The following is a 24,210-nucleotide window of genomic DNA, read 5'->3' on the forward strand; positions in this document are numbered from 1 at the left end:
AACGACAGGCCTGACACCCATGACACTGGTCCTTTCACACTTGTGTGAATTAGCCACTTCGCATTACAGAAGACCTGCCCATAGCAGACAAACAGAGTGATGGACCCTGGAATTCCTACCCCAGTTGAGAACCTACTTTTGGGTAAGAGGGATAGGAAAATCCTGTTTTCATATACAATTCCCAAGGAGATTAAACAACTTTTTTTTTTTTTGCACAGACGTTTCTTAAAAGCATGTAACTTTTTGGAAGTGTTTGTTTTCCTTGGACCCATTGGGTGTGATCAAGGAAAGTCACTGACACTTCAGATGCACCTGGAAGCCATTCTCATCACCAGTATGCAATTATTTTTGAGTACTTGCAATCACAGTGGCAATACTTTTGCCTCTTTAATAAAGTATAAATTAAGTAAAGTCTCAGTTGCAGTTTTCTATTGCAAAATGGTGCTTTAATACAGTAGATCAATAAATATAAAATAAAAAAACACAGGAGTCAAAAGAACATTTACATGAGAAGCTTCTTTATCGGGGTACCTCCCTTTATTGGCATAAGGACAAAAGTTCCAGATTAACCACGTCATTGTTTTATTTTCACAGTATTTTTTTTTCTCAAACTCCTTTGAAATTTTACTTATTTGTCTAAATACTTCTACATTAAAACTACTTCTCAACTCACAAAGACCCCACTTACTGTTAATTTCTACGGACACATTTTCAATTACTCATTTTATCCACTATACAAAAATCCCACCTTTTTGTCAGCAGTTAAAAAAACAGAGAACCTAAAGGCTCTCAAACGACTTTCCACCAAGTCACCAATACCCAAAACTTTTTAAAACAATAAAAATTTCTATTTTCCAAAGACATTTACAGACTGAAATTCAAACTCTACATTGCCATCAATGTAAATATATGAGAGCATACAAAGCCCTAGGAAAGAGAAAGTATTTCATTACAAAATATTTGTGATCAAGAAAATATCACTTGTCTTTAAATAAAGAATAGGAAAGTGGCAGAAAAATAAATATATTTAAAGGTGTCCATTTTCACAACTAACAAGTACACAAATAAGGAATGAAGCTAAAATATGCAGGAGCTTCAAAATGACTAGCAGCGCTTGCACAAATTTATTATACAGCGAGGTTGTTTAGACTCCTCTCTCTCAGTGTTTAGTTATAAAAATACAAAAAGAGCCTTACCAAAGGAGGATTTCACTGAGCTGGAATCCATGGTACGAACAGCCAGTAGACAGGGACTGTAGCTGTAACCCTGACCTACTGTTGCTAGCAAAACCATTCCACCAAATAACCTAAAATCCCCTCTCTTCCCCTACTTTTGGACAAAGCAATTCTCAATGATCAATATTACATTCCACTACAAGTAGTTCCAGTTCTGACAGCGCTTCTGGGAGCGTCAGGGTAAAACACTGCGAGCTGTGTTCTATACAAGTCCAACCCCACTTCAGTCAATGTGAATTACATTTACCTGGAACTCCTTTTTTCTTTTAAACCTATTTTTACACTCACAAATGTATGATGTGTCTGATTCTGTTTCTCTAAATCCTCTCTCGTCCCTCTAGGCTTTTATTAGTTTCTGAAGTCCCTGGAGATCTCCTTCAGTGCCAGCTCCAACTTGCAGCGTCCAGGACCAGCCCTGGCCCCCTCCCCACACTTTGCTGCTATCTTCTCTGCACCCCACTGAAAACCCGCAACACAAATACAGTTACAGCAGAGGGGAAACAGCATATCCAAAAGAAACTCATTCTGAAGACTTCAAAGAGTGTCCTTGAGGATTTTTCAGTGAAAAGATATCATATCAACAATGTCCTGTTAAGTATGGCTCTGACAAAAACCTCGTTAAAAATGCAATCTGTTAAAATAGGCTGTTGCTGATATTAGAAATTTCACAATAATTATGTCAAAAAGCTGTAACAAAAAAATGTATACATTAAACAAACAAGCCAAGCTTTCAACACTTATCATCAACTCCACCGTAAAATATTGCACATGATATTGTCTTTTCCTTTGTTTTGTTTTTTTTGTTTTTTTTTTTGCAGTACGCGGGCCTCTCACTGCTGTGGCCTCTCCCGCTGCGGAGCACAGGCTCCGGACGTGCAGGCTCAGCGGCCATGGCTCACGGGCCCAGCCGCTCTGCGGCATGTGGGATCTTCCTGGACCAGGGCACGAACCTGTGTCCCCTGCATCGGCAGGCGACTCTCAACCACTGCGCCACCAGGGAAGCCCTGTCTTTTCCTTTTGTCTGTACAGGAGCAAAACAGAAAAAACAAAAACAAAACAAAAAACCCAACCATGTCTGTTCAGACATTAGAGTAAGTCTAACTTGAAAGTGAGATGCCTGAAGCACGTACTTGCTCTAGTTCAACGAGATGCTCAAACAGTATGAACCTTGGTACTGAAGGGCACGACGGGAGGAATGTCAGTCTCAATCACAAATCCTTGTGATCATGAGGGACTGGTCTGGCAGGTATAAGACAGGTGGGGAGCCCACACTGCTTGAAGGACTGCGGAAATGCGCATCACAGGAGCTCGGTGTAATCCCAGCTTCACCTTTCAAAAAATCATCTTCTTCATCTTCCACCACCTCCTGCACAAAGAACAGAGATTATCAACAAGATCACAAGTGGCAGTTTGAAATGCTGTCAAGAATCCCTTTCCTCAGGAATGTGCTACTTCTGGAAAGACAAAGGTGAAGGAAAAGAATATTAATTTCGAACGCTTCCCAATGCACACTTCTTTATTATGAACCATCCGCACAACTGCTCATCACACGTTGTGAGTGTTTGTTTAAAGTCTGATTTTTTTTTTTTGAACAGATTTTAAGCTCAAGGAGGGCAGGTAACATGATATGTCATTCTTGCTCAATCTAACATAATGTGAATGAATGAATGAATGACCATCCTCCTCAAACACAAAATTTAAAGAAAGAATAAAACTAAAAAGAGCTTTCCAATGATTACTTATGAAAAAGAAGACAGGCATATTAAAGCTGACTTTTAATATAGAAATGAATGTGCCACAAAGAAACAAATGGTGACATTTTTTATTATTGGATTCTAACTTTCTCCTTTGGCAACAGGTGCCTCAGCTCCATGGCCACGCACTGCAAGACGTGCTGCAGACCTGCATCTTCACCACCAACTCATGAAAACCTACAAAATTAATGTTAACTTCTGGGAACATTTCAACAGTAAGCAAATCTGAGACTGTTACTTGGTGGTAACAATCAAATGGTAGAGATCTAAATGTGTTAAGCCAACTTTTAATTACCCTTCACTTCCGAAAGTCAGCATGTGAAGTGTCTGGTTTGAACAATTCATTAAAAAACAAGCACTATTCTTGTAAGAACACAACCTGGGCTTGGAATTCTGTAAAGGCAGAATGAACAAATGTAGTATTTTTCAAGTGTAACATTGCTATTAACTATTTGACTGTGCTCTGTAACCACATAGGAGATTCCCAGAAAGTATGCTGAATCATACATTTACCTTTTTAATGGGTTTCTTAAACTCCTGAAGCTCTTCTGCACTCATGTCTTCCCATACCTGATAAAGAGGATCAATGAATTTCTTTGACCTGTCAAGAAGATCAGGTTTCAAAATCAAATTAAATACTACAGCAAAGGTCACCACATATTTAACTCTTTTCTCACAAGACCCATTACCCAAAATGAAGAAGTAAAAACTATCGCTCAAATAATAGTAGTGTCCAAAAATATCCTATGTAGCTTCTGTAACTAATGGGGCTCCTTCTTTGTAAGAGTTCATCCACTCACGTAGATGGAGTATTACACCTACTGTTTCTCAACTTTTCATTTTCTTCTTTTTTTCATTTTTTTTTCAACTTTTCATTTTCAAGTGAAATTACTTAACTTTGCAAAGATTAACAGTGAGTTATAATATGTACAAATGAAGGTGAAATTATATTATTCTGGAAATTCCTTTTTAATATTCCTACAGTCATTTACTAAAAATAAATCTGGGTAAAAAGACCAATCTGGTTTCAGTCAACCAAGACTTAGGGGACCAGATAATCCCAAATCATTGTGTTGTTAGTTACAAACTGTCATAAGCAGAAATCCTGCTTCCTTACATATATATATATACATTTGAAGTTAAGACTGGCCTGGGGGTTTTCCAGAACTACCCATCCAGATAAATCACTTGGCATTTGCTTATCCTGTGCAACAGTATGGGATGTGGTCTCTATAAGAAGGAACATGTCATTAGGCAGAAATTTATGAGCCAAGAAAAGGCAGCATCCTCCCTATCCAGGTACCTCTATCCCCAGCCTCTTGTATTTTTAAACCAACAGGTTTCGAGAAAAACAAAAACCTCTTGGTGTCAATCTGGGCTCCTACTGAAGGAGAGACCTGCAAGCCCTCGTGTGCCACAACCCTCAGCAGCCTTGAACAGGCTTCTCCACACTGGGCCTGGAAAACACGCAAGGAGGCCACGAGACCCTATCAACGGCCAGAAGGGCCATTCACCACAAAGAAACCCCAAATCCCGATCCTGGTAAAGGCACATACACACTGCATTTAAATTCACCATCGAAAGGTTGACTGTCTAAGTGTACCTACCTCTTCAGTACACAAGGATCGAAGGGGAAGAAAGTGTCAAGTGGGTTCGTGCAGGTTTGCACTGAGTCCCCCCCAGCAGTGTTTCTTATAACTGGCAGCATCTGGCGGTTGTTCCTCTCAATGAGGGTGTAGCAGAAAACAAGCTGGTATTTGCTGTGGAATAAAACCAACACAGACAGAGGCATTAATGTGCTGGAATTACTCTGCATGGACACGCCCGTTCGTGTGTGACAACTACCCCGACTACATAGATCTTATTGAACGTAACAACTACAAGAAAAAAATAACATAAAGTAGAAAGTAATGCTTTTAGGGTACAGTCCTCTGGGCCTACTATTTACAAGTTAGCTAAGGAGAAAGAAAATGTGCTATCACTTTAAGAATATGAGAGTGGGCTTAGATTACTAATTAGGCACTATTCACTAAAAATTAATGCATCCACGGTAATTCTTTTAGTTTACAGAATTATGTAGCTGTCTTTACTTATTTTTTACTGTTTGTAAGAATTAGTGGGTTGGTGAAAAAGGGATTCAGGATTCACTGAGAGGGGATATGGGTTGTTGGTGGAGACACTTGGCTGTTGAAGAAATTAAGGAGGGTACTAAGGGAGAGCCATGGGGTTTACTGAATCACGACCTCAGAAAATGGTAAAGAAAAGAAAAGGCATAGTGAGTGAAAACAGTTAAATGGACAGAAAAACTTGCGATAAAAACCAATAGAACCAGGACTTCCCTGGTGGCGCAGTGGTTAAGAATCCACCTACCAATGCAGGGGACATGGGTTCGAGCCCTGGTCCGGGAAGATCCCACATGCCATGGAGCAACTAAGCCCGTGAGCCACAACTACTGAGCCTGCGCTCTAGAGCCCGCGAGCCACAGCTACTGAAGCCCGTGCGCCTAGAGCCCATGCTCCGCAACAGGAGAAGCCGCTGCAATGACAAGCCCTCACACTGAAGCGAAGAGTAGCCCCCGCTCGCTGCAACTAGAGAAAGCCCGTGCGCAGCAACGAAGACCCAGCGCAGCCAAAAATTAATTAATTAATTTAAAAACAAAAAACAAAAAAACAAAGCCTAACAGGACCATATGTTGTCAAACTCCCTGGTGGTTATGACTTAGGAACTTCAAAAATCAGTCACTGGGCCACTTCTTTGAGAGGAAGATTTAGCTCACCTTTGCAAACTCTCCCCCTCCCTCCCTCCCTCCCACGGTACTCATTCAGGTTCTGTTCTCAGGCTCTCAGGTCACTACTGCTATTTTAAGCACCATATGTTCATTTCTGTTCCATTAGCCAAGGATCACATTTGACTCTTGGTGTTAAGTGGCCAAATCACACTGGAGTACTTCGTAATATTCGGTAAAAGTGAAGATGTGCACCTCCTACAACCCAGCAACTGCACTTCTGGGTGACAGGAAGTATGTGCCTGTGTACCAGGACACACACACACAACCATGCACCCACACTGAAAAAGGAAGACAGCTTAAATCCCAACAAAGAATCGATGTTTTAAAATTATGAGAACATTACGCAGCAGTCGAAATCAAAATACAGCTATATGAGTCAATATAGCAGAAGCAGGAGCTACAGAATGATCCATAAATTCCTTGACACAGACCTTTATTTCGACCTCTTGCTCTCAGCCTCACGTCTTACTCCTAACGTCCATGCTAATCCCACCCCCAGATCTAGAGCCTCTCTGGCCAGTCTGCTCCTCAGCTGCAGCCCTCTTCTCCCACCCCATGAATATTCTACAGGCAGCTGCCTCTAATTTGCTCCATCCGTCCTACTCTTCCAGCTGCTTCCTATCTTCCTGCGATGTGCTGGAAACGTCCACCCACTGGACACTGTTGCTTGTTGGTTTCTTATCTTAATTCTTTACTACCATTTTTGAGATCTGAGGGAGAGAGAATACCTTGAACTAGGTGGCCAGCAAAGGAAAAATACGCCTGCTGAATGAGAGCAACAAGATGTCTAAAGGGGACTGAGGGATGCAGAAATTATTCTTATCTTCTAATAGCTCAATCTGTTAAAGATTTTAAGCTATGATCCTGCCCTCAATATCATGATAAGATACCCAAGGTCTCCAATTCACTTTCTACGTGAAGCAAAATAATCAGTGAATGCTTATGAAGGAGCCGGCCTGCCAGCATTCAAACCTTAGCTCTGCCACAGTCTAGCGATGACTCCACACAAGTCATTCAATCTCTCTGTGCCCCCCTTCTCGTCATTTATAAATAGGGATTAATAATACAGTCATAGGATTGTGTGAGGATTAAGTGAGTTCTATGCAGAGTGCTTATCAGAACTGTGCTGGGCACACAATAAATGCTACACACATCAGCTGTAGCCACAAGGCCCTCAATGAACCAATTTCCTATTGTTGGATGTTTATCTCATGTCCAGTCTATTTTTATTACCATTATGAGAGTCACCCTAATAAACATCTGTGGTTTGTACCTCTCAGCTTGCTAGCTGCCTTACTTATTTCAAAGTGCCTAAGCTTCTGCTGAATTATCGTCCTTAGATTAAAAAGTAGTAGCAATTTCCAGTGCAACCAAAGTATAAAAACAATACCTTCAATGCAGTACTTTCCACAAGTACTGGGTTATTGGTTTTTAAATGTTTTTTGTTATTAATTTTGTTAAATAATTTCACAGAAATTTAACGGAATTTTACAATACTAACATAAATTCACTTTGAAATAACTTCCACAAATAAAGCGTAAATAACTTACTTTGTGATTGCAGCAAAAAAGTTAACTACCGAGGGCAGACAAATCTTCAGAGGATTTAGCTGACTCATCACTATCCGTTCAAAATTTAGACTTTGAAGGTACCTCAAACCTTTGATTAAAAAACAAAAGATTTTTTTTAAAAAGGTACAAACACAATAGTCTAAGCAGCACCTATGATTTTATACAGTAAAAAAAACAAATTTAAAAAAGGTATTTGCACAAATGCATTAAAGGTCCATATAGACAGTCACACAGTGTAGAGCCCAAAGAATATCACTAGGTTCAACCATATGTATTTATGACCAAACCAACTTTTCTAAAGAAAAGAGTTTATTCTTTTAAAGATTTGGGAAGTAAACATACATTCCCAGTGGGCAATAACCTTACATGACAATTTGGAACTCAGATATAAGCAACCTCAGCACATGCTGAACGTACAGAGGGAAACAAAGACTGTGTGATGATTTCTACTAACAATCATGGAATCATTAAAAAGCTGAGGCAACACAGTGATTCTCCATTCCTTAGAGGTAATGATTATACAATATGGAATTTCTCCTTCTTGAATTCCATATGTATACACACACACACACACAATCTGTCAATGCGACAGCCAACAAAACCAAGAGAGACTTACATGTCTTAAGTTATCAGTAAAGTTGAGCATGTTTTTCAAGTGTGCATTAGTTGTTTGTATTTCAGGGTTTTGTTTGTTTACAAAAAACTATGGAGGTAGAAGGAAAAATTAGGTAGATACTACTGTCTTGGAACCGATAAATATACTTCTCTCCTATGTTAAAAAGAAAGACACCACACTTATTCTAAGAGGCAAGCAAACCAACTTGTGCCTAAGTGTCTTTTGTTAGGAGATTCTTTGACGTATATTTTGATAAAAATTACTAAAAATGGCATAATGTAATGGCTTACAAGAAATAGGTCCTCTTTTTTTAACATCTTTATTGGAGTATAATTGCTTTACAATGGTGTGTTAGTTTCTGCTTTATAACAAAGTGAATCAGTTATACATATACATATGTTCCCAAATAAAATAGGTCCTCTTTAACCAAGACGCTTACCATTTATTTATACAAAAAAAAAAGCAGTGATTTTACTTACCTTGTGATAAAACCTTGTCCTACTAGAGTTCATACAACTATTTTTAAGCCCCACATCTTTTTAGAAGTGGGGCTTAAAAGGAAAATCCAGTTCATATCCATCAACCCCACATCACTGACCTTCCTTCAGGTTTCCACTTAAAAGTTGCCTGTGTCTAAAAACAAAAGTGTAGAACACAGCTTGGCAGGCTGAATAAAATGGTCCATGGAGAGCAACGTCACAAAATGCCTTTGTTCCTGAATCCTGGTTATTAAGGTATACGTGCAGCCACTTAACCAAAAGATCGAGGCATGATTTTACAGTACTAGAGAAAAGAAAAATTCAAGTCAACTTCACTTGCTTCATAAAAAACTAGAATGACATATAAGAACACACAATTGCCTCTCCTTACAAACTAAGAAAAGTCTGTCCTTTGTCTTCTGTATCTATCACCCATGGGCACAGAGAAGCAAAGAAAGGAAAGAAAATGGTAGGCAGGTGTAAAGACAGCCTTCCAGTTACAAGCTCAAGCACATGGACCGCCTAGGAACAACAGGCAGGCCCCTAAGAATGCCTGAAGTCCCAAGAGCTGGAGAACAGTTTCTCCTCATCAACTCAGAAGGGCTTCTCCGATGGCCTCCCAGCCCTCTTGGGGGAATATGGCCAAAGAGCAGGGCATGTTTACCCACATCTTACAAGAGAAAGACAGTCCGGTTGACCTCACCATTCCCTAAGGGGTTCTGATGAAATCCCATGGTCAACAATTTAGGGCAGAACAGCCAGATAGCTTTTAGCTGTCAGGAAAGGGTTTTTAAATAGCATCCTTGCCCAAAGATATCTTCATGGATAACTAGAAGAAACAGGTCCAGAGCTGGCCTCCTAAATAGATCTATTACCTTTAAAAGGATTTTTTCCTTCAGCTTTAACAGATACAATTGATTCGGAATGCAAATGAAAAATGACAAACCTATAAAAAGAATCAAAACAGTATACAACACTGTACACCATCCATGAAGACAAATGGATCTTCATATTCAAGTGCAACCATACAGAACAGATTACAAAAGCTTTTCATGTGAGGTTTTACATTTTGAAAAGGAGATATTTTATTCTGAAATTGCCTCTCAGAAATATAAACATCTTGAATAGAGTGGGAGAACAGATTTTTTCACTTTAAAGACAGACCAAAAAAATAAGGCAGATACTTCTCTGACTTGAGACAATACTATACTTTTTAAAGCATGATATGAAAAGCACTTGGAAAATTAGGTTACTTACATAAGAGGAACAAATTTAGCTCTTGCCAAAAAGCTTCCAATATAATTTGCAGCAGCTTGCCTGATGATAGCAGGATTATTTGGATCCTGCAATTTTTTCCACAGATGTTCCAAAAATGCTTCTGCAAATCCCTATAAAAAGAGAAGGTGTTGGTCTCATCTTTTTTTAACACTTAAGATATTCTGGCGATCAGAATCCTAAGATTTTTAACTCACCAATATGGGAAAGTTCTAGTATCTCAGTTATACTGCTAGATAAATAATGAATACATTATCATGGTTCTTATTTTTAAAACACCTTGAGATAATACTATTAAAAACAAAAGGTGTTCCACAGCATTAAATAATTCAATGGATCCCAAAATCAACCCTACAGGGGCTTCCCTGGTGGAGCAGGGGTTAAGAATCCGCCTGCCAATGCAGGGGACACAGGTTCGAGCCCTGGTCCAAGAAGATCCCACATGCCACAGAACAACTAAGCCCGTGCGCCACAACTACTGAGCCTGAGCTCTAGAGTCCACAAGCCACAACTACTGAGCCTGTGTGCCACAACTACTAAAGCCTGTGCGCCTAGAGCCTGTACTCCGCAACAAGAGAAGCCACTGCAATCAGAAGCCCATGTACCGCAACAAAGAGGAGCCCCAGCTCACTGCAACTAGAGAAAGCCTGCGCGCAGCAAGCAAGACCCAACATAGCCAAAAAAAAAAAAAAAAAAAAAAAAAAAAAAATCAACCCTACAGATTCAGGGCTTTGGAACCCTACAGATTTGTGACAGGGCTTTGGGATCCACCAGTTTTTAAAGCTCTGTTAGCGGAAGTTCTCTGGTGGTCCAGTAGTTAGGATTCGGTTCTCTCACTGCCAGGGCCCAGGTTCTATCCCTGGTCAGGGAGCTAAGATCCCAAAAGCTAAGTGGCGCAGCCAAAAATAAATAAATAAATAAAGCTATGTAAGTGATTCTGATATTTAGCCATAACTGGAAACCAGTGATTAACCACGCTCACATGGGAACCCCTTCTGCACTACCTTTCAGACTACATATATCAAACTTAACCAGAAATAGAGACTAAAGTATAGTCGGTGGGACTTCCCTGGTGGTCCAGTGGGTAAGACCGTGAGCTCCCAATGCAGGGGGCCCCAGTTCGATCCCTGGTCAGGGAACTAGATCCCACACACATGCCCCAAATATGAGACCGTATGCTGCAACTAAAATATCCTGTATGCTGCAACAAAGACCCGGTGCAGCCAAAATAAATAAATAAATATTTTAAAATAAATAAAGTGTAGTTGGCATTTGACTAATTATGCTAATTGTAGGAAAAAAACAGACCAATTCGCTTCTTTTCAACAAAGGATGCAACCTCCAACTTCTCCCAAATAGCTCTTTTCAAAAGCTACTAACACATGCTTTGGGGCAGATTGAGTTTAACCTTCCTATCCGTGACCAATACTCTCCTGGACTATTCTAGGAAGCTACAAAATAGTTGCAAAGAAGAGTCCTGTGTTCCTTTGGTTTGCTTTGTTCTCAAAATAGAAAAACAAAGTCTAAAGTTTTAAAATCCTAGATTAAAAATTTAGTTTGGGCTAGTTAAGATCAACTGAAAGAGAATAAAGAAAATAAATAGTTAAATATCCCTCATGAGATTTTAATAAAGGCTTGAACTAAAGGGAAGGGCACCACCTAGTGGACCACATGCAGGATGACACTTTCAGAGCACTCAGCTTAAGCTGAAGGGCAGCAGCAATGCCCTCTGCTCTTTCCATGGGTTGAAAAGGGCTTGTTATTTCATCAGGGGCACTAAGTAAAATGAGCTCAAGACAAAGAAATACCTCATGGTCTCTATTCCACACCTCCCTCCACCCCCCAGTTTTTTTTTTTTTTGCGGTACGCGGGCCTCTCACTGTTGTGGCCTCTCCTGTTGCAGAGCACAGGCTCCGGACGTGCAGGCTCAGCGGCCATGGCTCACAGGCCTAGCCGCTCCGTGGCATGTGGGATCTTCCCGGACCGGGGCACGAACCTGTGTCCCCTGCATCGGCAGGTGGACTCTCAACCACTGCGCCACCTGGGAAGCCCCACCCCCCATTTTTTAAGGGAAAATTCTGGGAAAGAATAAAATAAGCTACAATAATGTGAATGACATACTCACCAATTTAAAGCTACAGAGGTAAAACATGAAAAACTGCACATGGCAAGAGGCATGGGTGGGCAACAGGAGTTTGTCAAAGATGGTTATGAGATCTCGATATAAATCCTTTGTTTTGTTGTTATCAATCTTACCTACAAAGAAAATTTGGCATTTCAGTTTTATAAAGACATTATTTTCAAGCTACCAGTTTCATTTACCAAATTTGTAAACAGCAAACAACACCATTAAGACATACATCATCTATTAAGCTATGGGGGTGGGGTGGGGGGGAATGCCATCTTTATTTTGTACAGTTTCTTTTTTAATTACAATAACCCAGCACTGGCAAGGAAGCAGGCTCTCATCTCATACATACTACTGTGATGCCACACATTGTAAAACTGCCATTTAGAAGCAGAAGCCCTCTGATCCAGTAATTCTACTAAATTTCTGCTAGAAATTTATCACAAGCAAATAATTGACAATATATATACAAGGATGTTCATTATACTGTTATTTATAATGGCAAAAAAAGCAGGGGGAGAAAAAAAATAAGAAACCAGTTAAATCCATATAACTATTTTAGAAGAACAGTGAATGGTATGAGAAAATGTTCACAAGAGGTGAAAAGGAAAGATTATAAAATACTACATATAGTGTGATCCCCAAATCCACTGAGAAAAACACATATACCCATGCAAACAGAAAAGAAAAAAAAATGCCAATAATGGTTCTCCAAATAGTAAGAATGTGGCTGTATAAACTTTGTAAAAATCCTTTCCTGTATTCTCCAAATTTTCTCTAATCAATATGTATTATATTTATAACAGCAAGAAAGTTAAAGTAGTAACATATTAATTCAGATTCAAGTCCTAATAATAGGACTGAGTGGCATGGCAAAGCCTCTAGACTAAAAATTCTGTAAGGGCAAGAAGCGTTTCAATTTGTTCACTACAGTACCAACACCTGGCAAAACCAAAGGACCTAGACTCTCTAAATTCAATACGGAACACCAAGTACCACGTATCAACGTCTACTACACCATTTCTTAAATGTCTTGAACTTGAGGTCCGCCTAAAACTGTCCAAACTCCATATATAAGCTTTCAATACAGTAATCAGTGAAAATATCATCAAGGGCTTTGAAGACAAACATAACTAAGCCTGAATCCCAGTCCCACTATTCTCAAGCTATGTCATGTTGGCAAGTAACAATCTCTCTAAACCTTCTCTTCCCCATACTCAAAACAGTGATTTTTTGACAGGATTTCTATCAGTACTAAAGTATGAAAAATAGCCAGCACAGTGCATTGTAGGTGTTCAACAAAGCAGCGGTTACTGTGACTACTACAGGTTGTTACCATCTACATAGCAGACATCCTTAATGTAGGACAAAAGTAAAGACAGCAGGATGTCCAGGCGTTCGGCTACAGGATGGACCATCTGATCAAGCATTCCCGGATCGGCCTTTGTTTCATGGTCAGTTTCTTCATCTTCGTCCTTTGAAAGTAAAGTAAAAACTAACATTAAAAGCCTCAGTAAAAGTAGTTTAGAGAGAAAATTCTGAGGTAATCATTTCCTTTAAAAGATAAAATAAAATACACAAAGACCTTTCCAGGCAGGGGCTCTCAACCAGAGGTGTGAATCAGAACCAGCCGTGGAATTCAAAATGAAAGCACAGATTCAGCCTCTGATTCTCATTTAGACACCCATTTACAGTGTGGCCATGCAAACATCACAGATTTCCCCCAGCTCCTGGCACCCACTGTTGGTGCCAGGTTTCCTTTCCCAGGACAGGGCACCCATCCCCGAGCTGCTATGAGTATTGGCTGCCCACAGCTCACAGCTGCCCCCCTTCTCCAGAGAAATGCCCTTGCTGCTCCCATTCCCTCCCCATCAGAACTGACTGACATGAAGTCACAGGAGGCCATCTCTTTGGTCTCAAGGTAGGACTAACTCTATCCTGCAACTCATGCTCCAGAGCTTCTGCGGGGGATCAGGCTGTAGCTGCTTTCCAACTGAGACTGAACTCTCACTTAGTTCCTTCCCGTCTTTTCCAGCTTCCTCACACCCTCTGCCCCAAGGGCACCTGAATCCCCATCTCAGGCTCTCCTCCGAGTGAACCCAACTGAAGACACTGCCCCAGGTAGAGAAGCAGTGCATTAAGGTATACAATTTGTAAAACACAGAAGTTACATTGGTATGCTTTTCCATTTATCACTCTTTCACAAACAATATGTGGTTTACAAAAACAAAGAACAAACAGAAGAATAAAAATGAAACATACTTCACCAAACCCAAATTCAAAGCCTTGGAAATAAGCTCTACTAGTCAATAAGCCACAAAAAAGCAAACTACTCATTTAAAAAATCATTTTCAAGTTTGCTGAACTACTGTTTTAATTCAAAGCCTTGAAAAAGGTAAGAAGCCATTAGCTGTTTCTTCCCACCCTCTGGGACTGTGAACTGCATATGTCTGATTTCATTAATAAATGCTCACCATATTAAAGAGCCCTTCTGTGGCATCTGTTCCACTACTAGTCTGAGTTGCTGTTTCCTCAGCACCTTCAATATCCTGCCGGGATGCATTCACCTACATTACAACAAAGAAAAAAAAAAAAAAAGAATAAAAGCATTTAAAATATAACTACATTATTCAGGGACTTGAAATTCATCTGATACACATGCTTTAAAGATGTCCATATTAGCACCCTATATAGCACTGTAACTCAATAAACAATCACAATGCAAACCTATAAATGGGTCTGGGTCATGGAGAAATTTACAAGATTATAAATTAAGCTCCCTGTACTACATATGTACATAAAATTAATATGAACTGTGCTATGTTGGTCTAAAACAGATAGCTTCAACAAACTCAACGTTTATTCCAATTCTTACTATGCACAAGACACATGCATGGTGTATAAGAAGCATATCATCAATCAACTGAGGAGAAAATTATTAAATGCAATCAATTTTGAATTAATGAATATTTATTTGGCTATATAACCCTTCAGATATCTTGTTTAACATACCACTCAAATCATGCCTTTTCAACTGTCTATAAATGACCTTCTTCCTAAATATACTCTAAAACGTTCCATAAGCATATATTTATGCAGTTGACCAGAGAGGTTTAACTCCAAGTGAGCAATGTGCCAGCCCACCCAACCTCCAGCCCTTCCTAGACCTCCTACAGAATCAATGTTCTTCCCATCAACTGCTATTTCCTTAGTCCACAAACCTCAAGTCTCCCCAACCCTGAAACATGTCTCTCACCCTGCCTCATCCCCTCTTTACACCACAAACCCTCACCGCGTCTCTAGCAGCCCCACTTCCTAACCATCCATGCTCTCTCCAGCAACAGACTACCTCCTAAACACCAAACCCAAGGACTTTGCTTTTCTCATCCTCCCTAAAAAGCTCAGCAATAGGGGACTTCCCTGGTGGTCCAATGGTAAAGAATCTGCCTTCCTATGCAGGGTACGTGGGTTCGATCCCTAGTCAGGGAACTAAGATCCCACATGCCACGGGGCAACTAAGCCCGCACGCCACAACTACTGAGCCTGTGCGCTGCAACTAGAGCCTTCATTCTGCAAACTACAGAGCCCACGCACTCTGGAACCACACGCCACAACTATATAGAGAACACCCGTAAATCACTAGAGAGAGAAAACCCGCACACCACAACTAGAGAGAGAAAATCCGCACACCACAACTAGAGAGAAGTCCATGCGTCGCAACAAAAGATCCCTCATGTTGCCAACTAAGACGCAACACAGGCAAAAAATAAATAAATAATGATAAATAAATAAATAAGAAAGAAAGAAAAAAAGAAAGGAAAGAAAAAAAGGTCAGCAATATCTCATGCTGCCTACTAAAGCCTTCCCCCCTCCAGATCCTCCCTGGGTGTCCAGACTCTTGGTTTTCCTCTCATTTCCGATCTCACTTCCCCTCTCCTGTTGGCCTCATTCTCAGTGCCCTACCTGCAGCTACAACTGCTTGGTGAATACTCTCCATTAGCTCCCCACCTGCACCTCAATCCATCCAAAATGGAACTCATCATCCTGCAACTTCCTCCTGACGTTTCTCATTACTGTTACCGCAACACCAAACTTTCCTTCCACAGGGAGCTACCTTTGAAGGGTTCCTTTCCCTTACCTTCTACTCCCCTCCTTCCAATCCAGTCTCAAGGACCTTTCCTCCCCGTGTCACCAGAATCTATCACTTTCTCATTCCCACTGCAGCTTATTGCAAGCCTCTTTAAAAAAAAGTATAAAGAATCCCAAAATAACTTCCTTAGGTATGCATTTCCAACTTCTTCTGACTACATCAGGTTTTCTAGCTCATAACGCATGTGCTCCATTCACAGCATTTACCACAACTGTACTTTTCCATTTACGTGACTATTTAATTAATGCCTTGTTCCCCAACCATGGGAGATGGGACTGTCTATAAACACCAGCACATCAATGCTCAAAGAAATGTTCAAAGAAATGAATCAAAGGTAGAACTGTGGATTTTTTTCCATTGTTGCTACTACTGTTTCAAATATTATGATGATAACAAACACTATAACATTACTTAATAAATAAAAATCAAAGAGAAAAACAGATTACCCAATACTTACGTCCAACTTGAGCAGCTTTTCAATAACGAGCTCCAGAATTTCATGTCTCAAGGTTGGAAAATACACACTAATCCTTAGTAAGTTATGAACATAACATTCCTAAAACATAAAAAGATGAACATTTCAACAGAGAATAAATGTTTCATAATTATGCAAGCAAAACATCAATTACACAATCTTTAGTTTCAACTATTCAAACAGAAAAGACTATCAAGCAACATAGAAACAACAGTTTATATACACAATATTAGAATAATTTAATTACCCCCAGTAAATTAAGTTTGTGATTTGTATACTTCTAGTGTTTCTAAAACAGGTTTGTTGAGATATAATTCATATAAAATTCACCTATTTATAAAGTGTACAATTCAATAGTTTTTAGTATATTCACAGAGTTGTGTAACCATCACCATAATCAATTTTAGAACATTTTCATCACTCTAAAAAAAAAACCTTGTATCTTCTAATAATGTACCTTCTCCCAGCCCTAGGTAACCACTGGTCTACTTTCTTTCTCTATGAATTTGCCTAGTACAGACATTCCATATAAGTGGAATCTTACAACATGTGGTGTTTTAGCATAATGTTTTCAAGGTCCATTCATGTTGTAGAAAGTAAACTATTCTTTTTTTATTGCCAAATAATATTCCAATGTATAGACATAGCACATTCTGTTTATTCATAAGCTGCTAAACATTTGATTTCCATATTTTGGCTACCGTGAATAATGCTGCCTTGAACATTCATGTAAAAGTTTTCAGGTGGACATATATTTTTATTTCTCTTGGGTATGTACTTAGCAGTGGAAACACTAGGTCATATGGCAATTCTACATTTAACCTTTTTGAGGAACTGTAAGACTGTTTTCCAAAGTAGCTGCACCATTTACCATTTTACATTCCCACCGGCAGGTAGGGGGGTTCTGGTTTCTCCACATCCTTGCCAACACTTGCTATTATCTATCTTTTTGAGTACAGCCATCCTAGTTGGTAAGAAACAGTATCTCATGGTTTTGACTTGCATTTCCCTAATGGCTAATGACGTTGAGTTTCTCATGTGCTCATTAGCCATTTGTATGACTATTTTGGAGAAACACCTATTCAGACCCTTTGTCCATTTTTAAATTGGGTTATATGACTTTTCATTATTGAGTTAGTAAGAGTTATTTATATACTCTAGATACAAGGCCTTTATCCAATACATGATTTGCAAGTATTTCCCCATTTTAAGTCATCTTTTCATTTTCTTAAAGGTGTCCTATGAAGCACAACAGTTTTTAATTTTGATGAAATCCAATTTAACTTCTTCTATGGCTGCTTGTGATATATCTAGAAATTGTTGTCTAATCCAAGGTCACAAATATTTTCACCTATTTTCTAAGAGTTTTATCTACTTTGAGTTCAATTTTGTATATGGTGTAACAAGTCCTATTTCATTCTTTGCATGTGAACATACTCTTGTCCCAGAACCAATTGTTGAAAAGACTATTCTTTTCCCCATTGTCCTGTACAATAAGTTTTTTTTTTTTTTTTTTTTTTTTTTTTTTTTTTTTGCTGTACGCGGGCCTCTCACTGCTGTGGCCTCTCCCGTTGCGGAGCACAGGCTCCGGACACACAGGCTCCGCGGCATGTGGGATCTTCCGGGATCGGGGCACGAACCCGTGTCCCCTGCATCGGCAGGCGGACTCTCAACCACTGCGCCACCATGGAAGCCCTACAATAAGTTTTTATACATTAATCTTATATCCTGTGACTATACTGAACTCATTTATTACCTCTACTGTTTTTGTGGATTCCTTAGGATTCTTCTATATGTAAGATCATGTCATCTGCAAACAGAGATAGTTTTACTTCTTCCTTTCCAATCTGGATGCCTTTTTCTTTTTGTTGCCTAACTCACCTGGCTAAAACCTCTAGAATAATACTGACCAGAAATGGCAAAAGTGGACATCCTTGTTTTGTTCCTTATCTTAGGGGAAAGCCTTCAGTCTTTCACTATTGAGTATAAAGTTAGTTGTGAATTTTTCATAGATGCCTTTTATCAGGTTGAGAAAGTTCCCTTCTATTTTTGTCATAAAAGGGTTCTGGTGTTTTTCCATCTATTGAGATGACCATGTGGTATTTATCATTTATTCTGATACAGTATACTAATTGGTTTTGGGGTATTAAATCAACCTTGCATTCCTAGGATAAATTTCATTTGATCATGGTGCATAATTCCTTTTATATGTTGTTAGGTTCAATTTTCCAGTATTTTGTTGAGAATTTTTGCAATTATGTTCATAAGAGATACAGAATTTGTAATACTCCACTTGAAGCACACCATCACAAATAGCAGCAAAAATTATTAAATCCTATTTAATACCTGTAATATATTATTTAGGAAAAAATAATCTATGCTTAAAAGGGAACCACTATTGAAAGTTATGCAGATGATCTAAATATTACACAAAAAACTTAAGACTTCATCTATAGAAGGCTCTGCCTTCATGTTCAAATAAAGCATGTTTATAATTGGTAGTAAATGAACTATTATCTTCTAGTAATTCCCATCTGTGTAAGCATTAAGCCTATTTAGATATTTCTGCAATGGACTCCGCCTTTGACTTGCACGTAGGAATAAGAGAAAAGGCACTGAGAACCCTCAGTCAGTCACTTGCTAGGAAAGGAATCTGAGTCAAATTCTTAGTCTTGAGTTTAAAATTCAGCAGACAAAACAACTTTTAAGAAAAAGACCTAAACTCACCTAAAACTACATCACAAAAAACAACTTTTCCATTAGTTTCCCCCATGAAAAGATTTCTTACCAACGTTCTCTCCGATTTTCGAACAAACGGAAATTTTTCCACCAGTATCGGCATAAGAAACCATGGTGTTCTATTTTAAAAAGAAAAAACATGCAGTCAATCCATGTTAACTGGACATTCTTGGAAGGTTAACATTTCCATTCTAAGAGCAAATATAGAAACAGGAGGCAAACGGTAACTCCTACTTCAAGCAATTGGAACTGAAAATAAATGCATGGCTTCAGAGAAAATCTGTAACAACTTAGGGAAAAATAAGCTTCTATTAAGTTTGATATCAACAGTAAATTAAAGGGGGATCCTTTCTTCCACAAAAGTTTAATGAAGGCTTCAGTTTAAAATCTAAACACTTCCCACTGCACATATATATTATTTTAAAAAGGAGAAAAAATTATCAACTTGGACTTTTTTTTTTTTTTTTTTGCAGTACGCAGGCCTCTCACTGCTGTGGCCTCTCCCGTTGTGGAGCACAGGCTCCAGACGCGCAGGCTCAGCAGCCATGGCTCACGGGCCCAGCCACTCCACGGCATGTGGGATCTTCCCGGACTGGGGCACAAACCCGTGTCCCCTGCATCGGCAAGCGGACTCTCAACCACTGCGCCACCAGGGAAGCCCTAGACTTTTTAAAGTTAGCTTATTTGCTAAACTTACTGGGGGAATTTGAAGTTCACCCCTCCAAAAGAAACCTACACACCTTAAAAGATTTTCTTAGAACTAATTTTTATTCATATGGCATGACACAAACGCAGGGGCTTCTAACTGAAAAGTTTTGGATATCGTGTCTGTTGAAGATAAAAGCAAAATTCCAACCACCATAAAAAGCTGGAGGGGAGAATTTGCATACAAGTTTTGAAAAATAGTTAAAGACAATGAATAGAGAACTGAAATGCCATTTTTTATAGAATGTGATCTGATATCAACAGGATACAAAAAATATGCAGCATATAACTTCAGTTTTGATGCTATGAATATTTTACAATTTTCTACTAACCAATCATAATTTTCTTGAGACTTAAACACCACAATTCAAAATAAGTAACCAAAGTATACTCACGATGGGACATATCTTGCTATTATTTTTAAGGCTCTGTGACATGTGTCAAAATTTGCAGGAAGATCTACAAGGTGAAAAGGGAGAGTATGAGTATCAAGATAAAACTGAAAACTGAACAATTATCTACCTAAGTCTAAAAATGCCTGCTAACCAAAACTGAATCATTTGTCAGCAAAATAATAATTTCAAGAGTTTTCTCCATGACCGACTATCAATGAAGACTATAAATAATGCCATTAAGGGCAACTGATTGCACATTAACATTAAATATAACAAAATGATTCCATCAAAGGTTGCCTTTTGTTGCAGCCTACATATCAGATTAAGTCCTGGAGGTGCCAGGAAACTTCAGCGTTCAGCACGCGGTCACTAGGACAGTTCAGCACGTGGTCACTAGGACACAGGAGGCAGTCTTTGCTTTAGTCCTCTTTATACTTACTATCATCTTCGTCATCAGAATCCGAAACATCTATGTCACCTTCCTTAGTGACCACTCGGGCTTTTGAGGAAAAAAGGAAATATGTTATTCTTCTAATATTGATCTAAACAATCAACAGCTACATAAAAAAGCGATTTTTCCATTGCCCAAACTTAATAAAATTTACAATGGGGGCAGGAGGTTTAAGTAGCTAAAAATCCCTGAGTTCCAAGACTTCGTCAGAAGCTCACTAAAGCAAATTACAATCCATAAAAATCATAGCAACAAATGAATCTAGACACTTCCACAGAGGTCATTATAGGGGACAGACATGTACCAGAACTGCTGCCAATAAGCATCCTGGAATATTCCATGGTGGCATAATCTCCAAAATATAGTGGGAAGGTAACTTTTTAATAGAGATATTTAGAAAATTAAAAATCAAAGCAAGCAAAGAGCAGCCACTTACGAGGTACAAAATGAGAAGTAATCATGCTGAGACATGGTCTAAGGAAGACAGTCTGTGCTGATACAAGATTACCGAGGAAAGCTAAATACTCCTCCACCACTGTCTGACTTCTATTTAACCACTGCAACCTCTAGAAGTGGGAGGGAGAGAAAGACAAAAGGAACATTTTACTGATACAATATATACTATTTTCGAAGTACTGAATTACATATAATAGTTGATGAAATAAATGGCGAACTTACCAACAGAATATTAATAAGCTGCTCAAAGTCTTTTGTCAAGTACATGATGGAGGAACGGAATTCCAGCAGCCAGTTAATAATCTGGTCATCCTTAAGTTAAACAAAGAAAAGTACGTTCAAAATCACAAATTCTCACAAATAACAGAGAAATGGTATCTATCTGGCATTGATCATCTATCAACAATATTTAGGGACTTCCCTGGTGGTCCAGTAGTTAAGACTTTACCTTACGATGCAGGGGGTGTGGGTTCAATCCCTAGTCAGGGAGTTAAGATCCCACATGGCTCGTGGCCAAAAAACCAAAACAAAAAACAGAAGCAACATTGTAACAAATTCAATAAAGACTTAAAAAAAACCCCGTCCACATCAAAAAAAAAAAAATTTAAATTGGGGGGAAAAAAAGTCACAAACTTGGACTTAAGCCAAAGTTGGGATGAAAATTTCTTAGTTTGTATCAAAATGGAAAAAGATGTTACAATAAATTTTCCTTTTTTTAAAAGTAATATAATAACTGATATACAGGAAAAAGAATCAAATGCAATACTTAATTCTAATCACTTCTGTTTGCCCTAGAAAAGTGAGAACACCTCAAATGCTGACACCTGGGACTTCTTTAAACTAAAGAATTGTAACAGATTCAAATATTCTAAGACCACAAGGACCAACACGTACCTCTACTTCCTCTATACTCATGCTGACCTGCAAGCATGTTGACAACATTCACCTAAGCTGATTAACTAGAGTCATCAATAAATGTAACTTTTTCTTAACCCAACCTTCAAATGGGTTTAAATGAATTAAAATGTGTTCTATATAAGTGATGGTTCCACTACTCCATTAAATATTTTCCAGACAATAAAATTACTATTCATAATACTTTTAGTGACATGGGAAAACCTAAATAGCAATACAAAAAAGCCATGTAAAGAATAAGATATCAGTTATATTTAATAAAGATACTGTTTGTATTCATGCATATATACAGCATACACAAGAAAAAAATTAAAGCCCCTAATTTTGGGGAATTCCCTGGTGGTCCAGTGGCTTTCACTGTTGAGGGTGTGGGTTCAATCCCTGGTTGGGGAACTAAGATCCCGCAAGCTGGGCAGCGCAGCCAAAAAAGAAAAAAAAAAAAAAAAAAAAAAGGCCCTAATTTTTGAAAGAAAATGGTTAATGCTAAGACTCAGTAGGGGAAAGAGACATATGGTGTTGTACCTTTAGCAACAGACTACAAACAGACAGTGTTGAACCTACAGTGATAAACTATTAGCAGACAGGGCTGGACCTACAGCAGTAGACTATTTATAGGGAGTGTCATTTAGTGAGAACACACCATGTGCCAGGCATGGTGCTCAACACCGTACATATATACCTTTTCCGAATCTTAACAATGCTGCAAATGGATTACTGTTATTCCCATTTTACAGTTGAGGCAACTGAGCCTAAGAAAGATTAATAAGCAATTTGCCCAACCAAACCAGTAAAAAACTAGGTTCAAACCTGACCGCCTACAGGAATAAAGATGTAGACGTAGAGAATGGACTTGGGGACACGAGGAGGGGGAAGGGTAAGCTGGGACGAAGTGAGAGAGTGGCATGGACATATATACACTATCAAATATAAAACAGATAGCTAGTGGGAAGCAGCCGCATAGCACAGGGAGATCAGCTCGGTGCTTTGTGATCACCTAGAGGGGCGGGATAGGGAAGGTGGGAGGGAGACGCAAGAGGGAGGAGATATGAGGATGTATGTATATGTATAGATGATTCACTTTGTTATAAAGCAGAAACTAACAAACCACTGTAAAGCAATTATATTCCAAAAGGATGTTTAAAAAAAAAAAAACCTGTCTGCCTAGATCAACGCTCTGCCCACTTTCCCACAATGCCTTGCCCCACATGAAGGAGCTCCCCACGTTTTCCCCACCGGTTCACCAGTGAGTGCTTCCTATGCATTATCTATGTGACAAACCTCAATGACACTGACTATTTACTGATGAACCCTAAGTAACCTGGTAATAAAATAAAATAAGTTGCAACTCATGTGCACTACAGTAACTTCATAATGTCCACAGTCATTAAGGATAACAAGGCCTGAAACAGAGAAGACAAGCTAAGTTACACACAAATAAAAATAAGTTAGCTCTATCCTGTCACTTTTCCACTAAAACAAGTGCAACAAAAATATAAGGACAACATTTAAACTGCTCCACTTTTTAAAGTAAACCAATCAGAGACTTTGGTGCTTTAGTACTGAACTATTATTAGAAACAAATGATTTTAACACTCCTCTGAACTAATGTGGACACAAATGACGTGATTCTTGGTCTGTCAAAATCCCAAGGAGACGTGCTGATATAAAATACAGCAGAACACAAAGAATGTGGTTCTTTGTACCTGTGGAAGAATGCACAGGTCTTTAAAGAAAGCTTTAAAGAAGTGATGTTTCCACTGTCTTTAAACAGAGTGAGTATTCTTGGGGGCTCTATACCTTACAGAGGTAAAAGCATGTCTTCAGAAAACCAAATGTAGTTCAGTATGGCTGGACTATATCGTGAGCGAACAAGCCAACAGATAAATCTGGGGAGCAAAGAGGGGCCAGACAAATCAGTGAAGTCCTTGTAAGCCAAATTTACAATTAGAAAGATCTGCTGGCAGTGTAGGGTATGGACTGAATGAACAACCATGTGCTTAGACAGAACCTGAGAAAGTTCATTGGTGAAGATGATATTGCAGTTGGATCTCAAAGAGTAGGAGTTTTATAATTACAGT

The 24,210-nt window shown here is 38.9% G+C and overlaps 1 protein-coding gene across 2 annotated transcripts in view; it reads right to left on the minus strand.

The window, feature by feature from the left end:
- Positions 1-445: 445 nt before the first annotated feature.
- RRN3 (RRN3 homolog, RNA polymerase I transcription factor) overlaps positions 446-24,210 on the minus strand; it is a 28,729-nt gene continuing 4,964 nt past the window's right edge. For both annotated transcript variants that reach the window (XM_060078164.1, XM_060078163.1), the window contains exons 4-18: positions 21,440-21,529; positions 21,198-21,327; positions 20,750-20,809; positions 20,311-20,374; positions 19,260-19,329; positions 16,454-16,552; positions 14,321-14,413; positions 13,183-13,321; positions 11,844-11,974; positions 9,701-9,831; positions 8,563-8,747; positions 7,328-7,436; positions 4,597-4,749; positions 3,503-3,590; positions 446-2,601 (exon numbers count right to left, since the gene is read on the minus strand). In XM_060078164.1, the coding sequence (XP_059934147.1) occupies positions 2,440-2,601; positions 3,503-3,590; positions 4,597-4,749; positions 7,328-7,436; positions 8,563-8,747; positions 9,701-9,831; positions 11,844-11,974; positions 13,183-13,321; positions 14,321-14,413; positions 16,454-16,552; positions 19,260-19,329; positions 20,311-20,374; positions 20,750-20,809; positions 21,198-21,327; positions 21,440-21,529 (1,704 nt within the window). In that variant the 3' untranslated portion in view covers positions 446-2,439. The remainder of the gene's footprint in view (positions 2,602-3,502; positions 3,591-4,596; positions 4,750-7,327; positions 7,437-8,562; positions 8,748-9,700; positions 9,832-11,843; positions 11,975-13,182; positions 13,322-14,320; positions 14,414-16,453; positions 16,553-19,259; positions 19,330-20,310; positions 20,375-20,749; positions 20,810-21,197; positions 21,328-21,439; positions 21,530-24,210) is intronic.

The sequence above is a fragment of the Mesoplodon densirostris genome, chromosome 16, assembly GCF_025265405.1.
Source record: "Mesoplodon densirostris isolate mMesDen1 chromosome 16, mMesDen1 primary haplotype, whole genome shotgun sequence".
NCBI classification, from domain to species: Eukaryota; Metazoa; Chordata; class Mammalia; order Artiodactyla; family Ziphiidae; genus Mesoplodon; species Mesoplodon densirostris.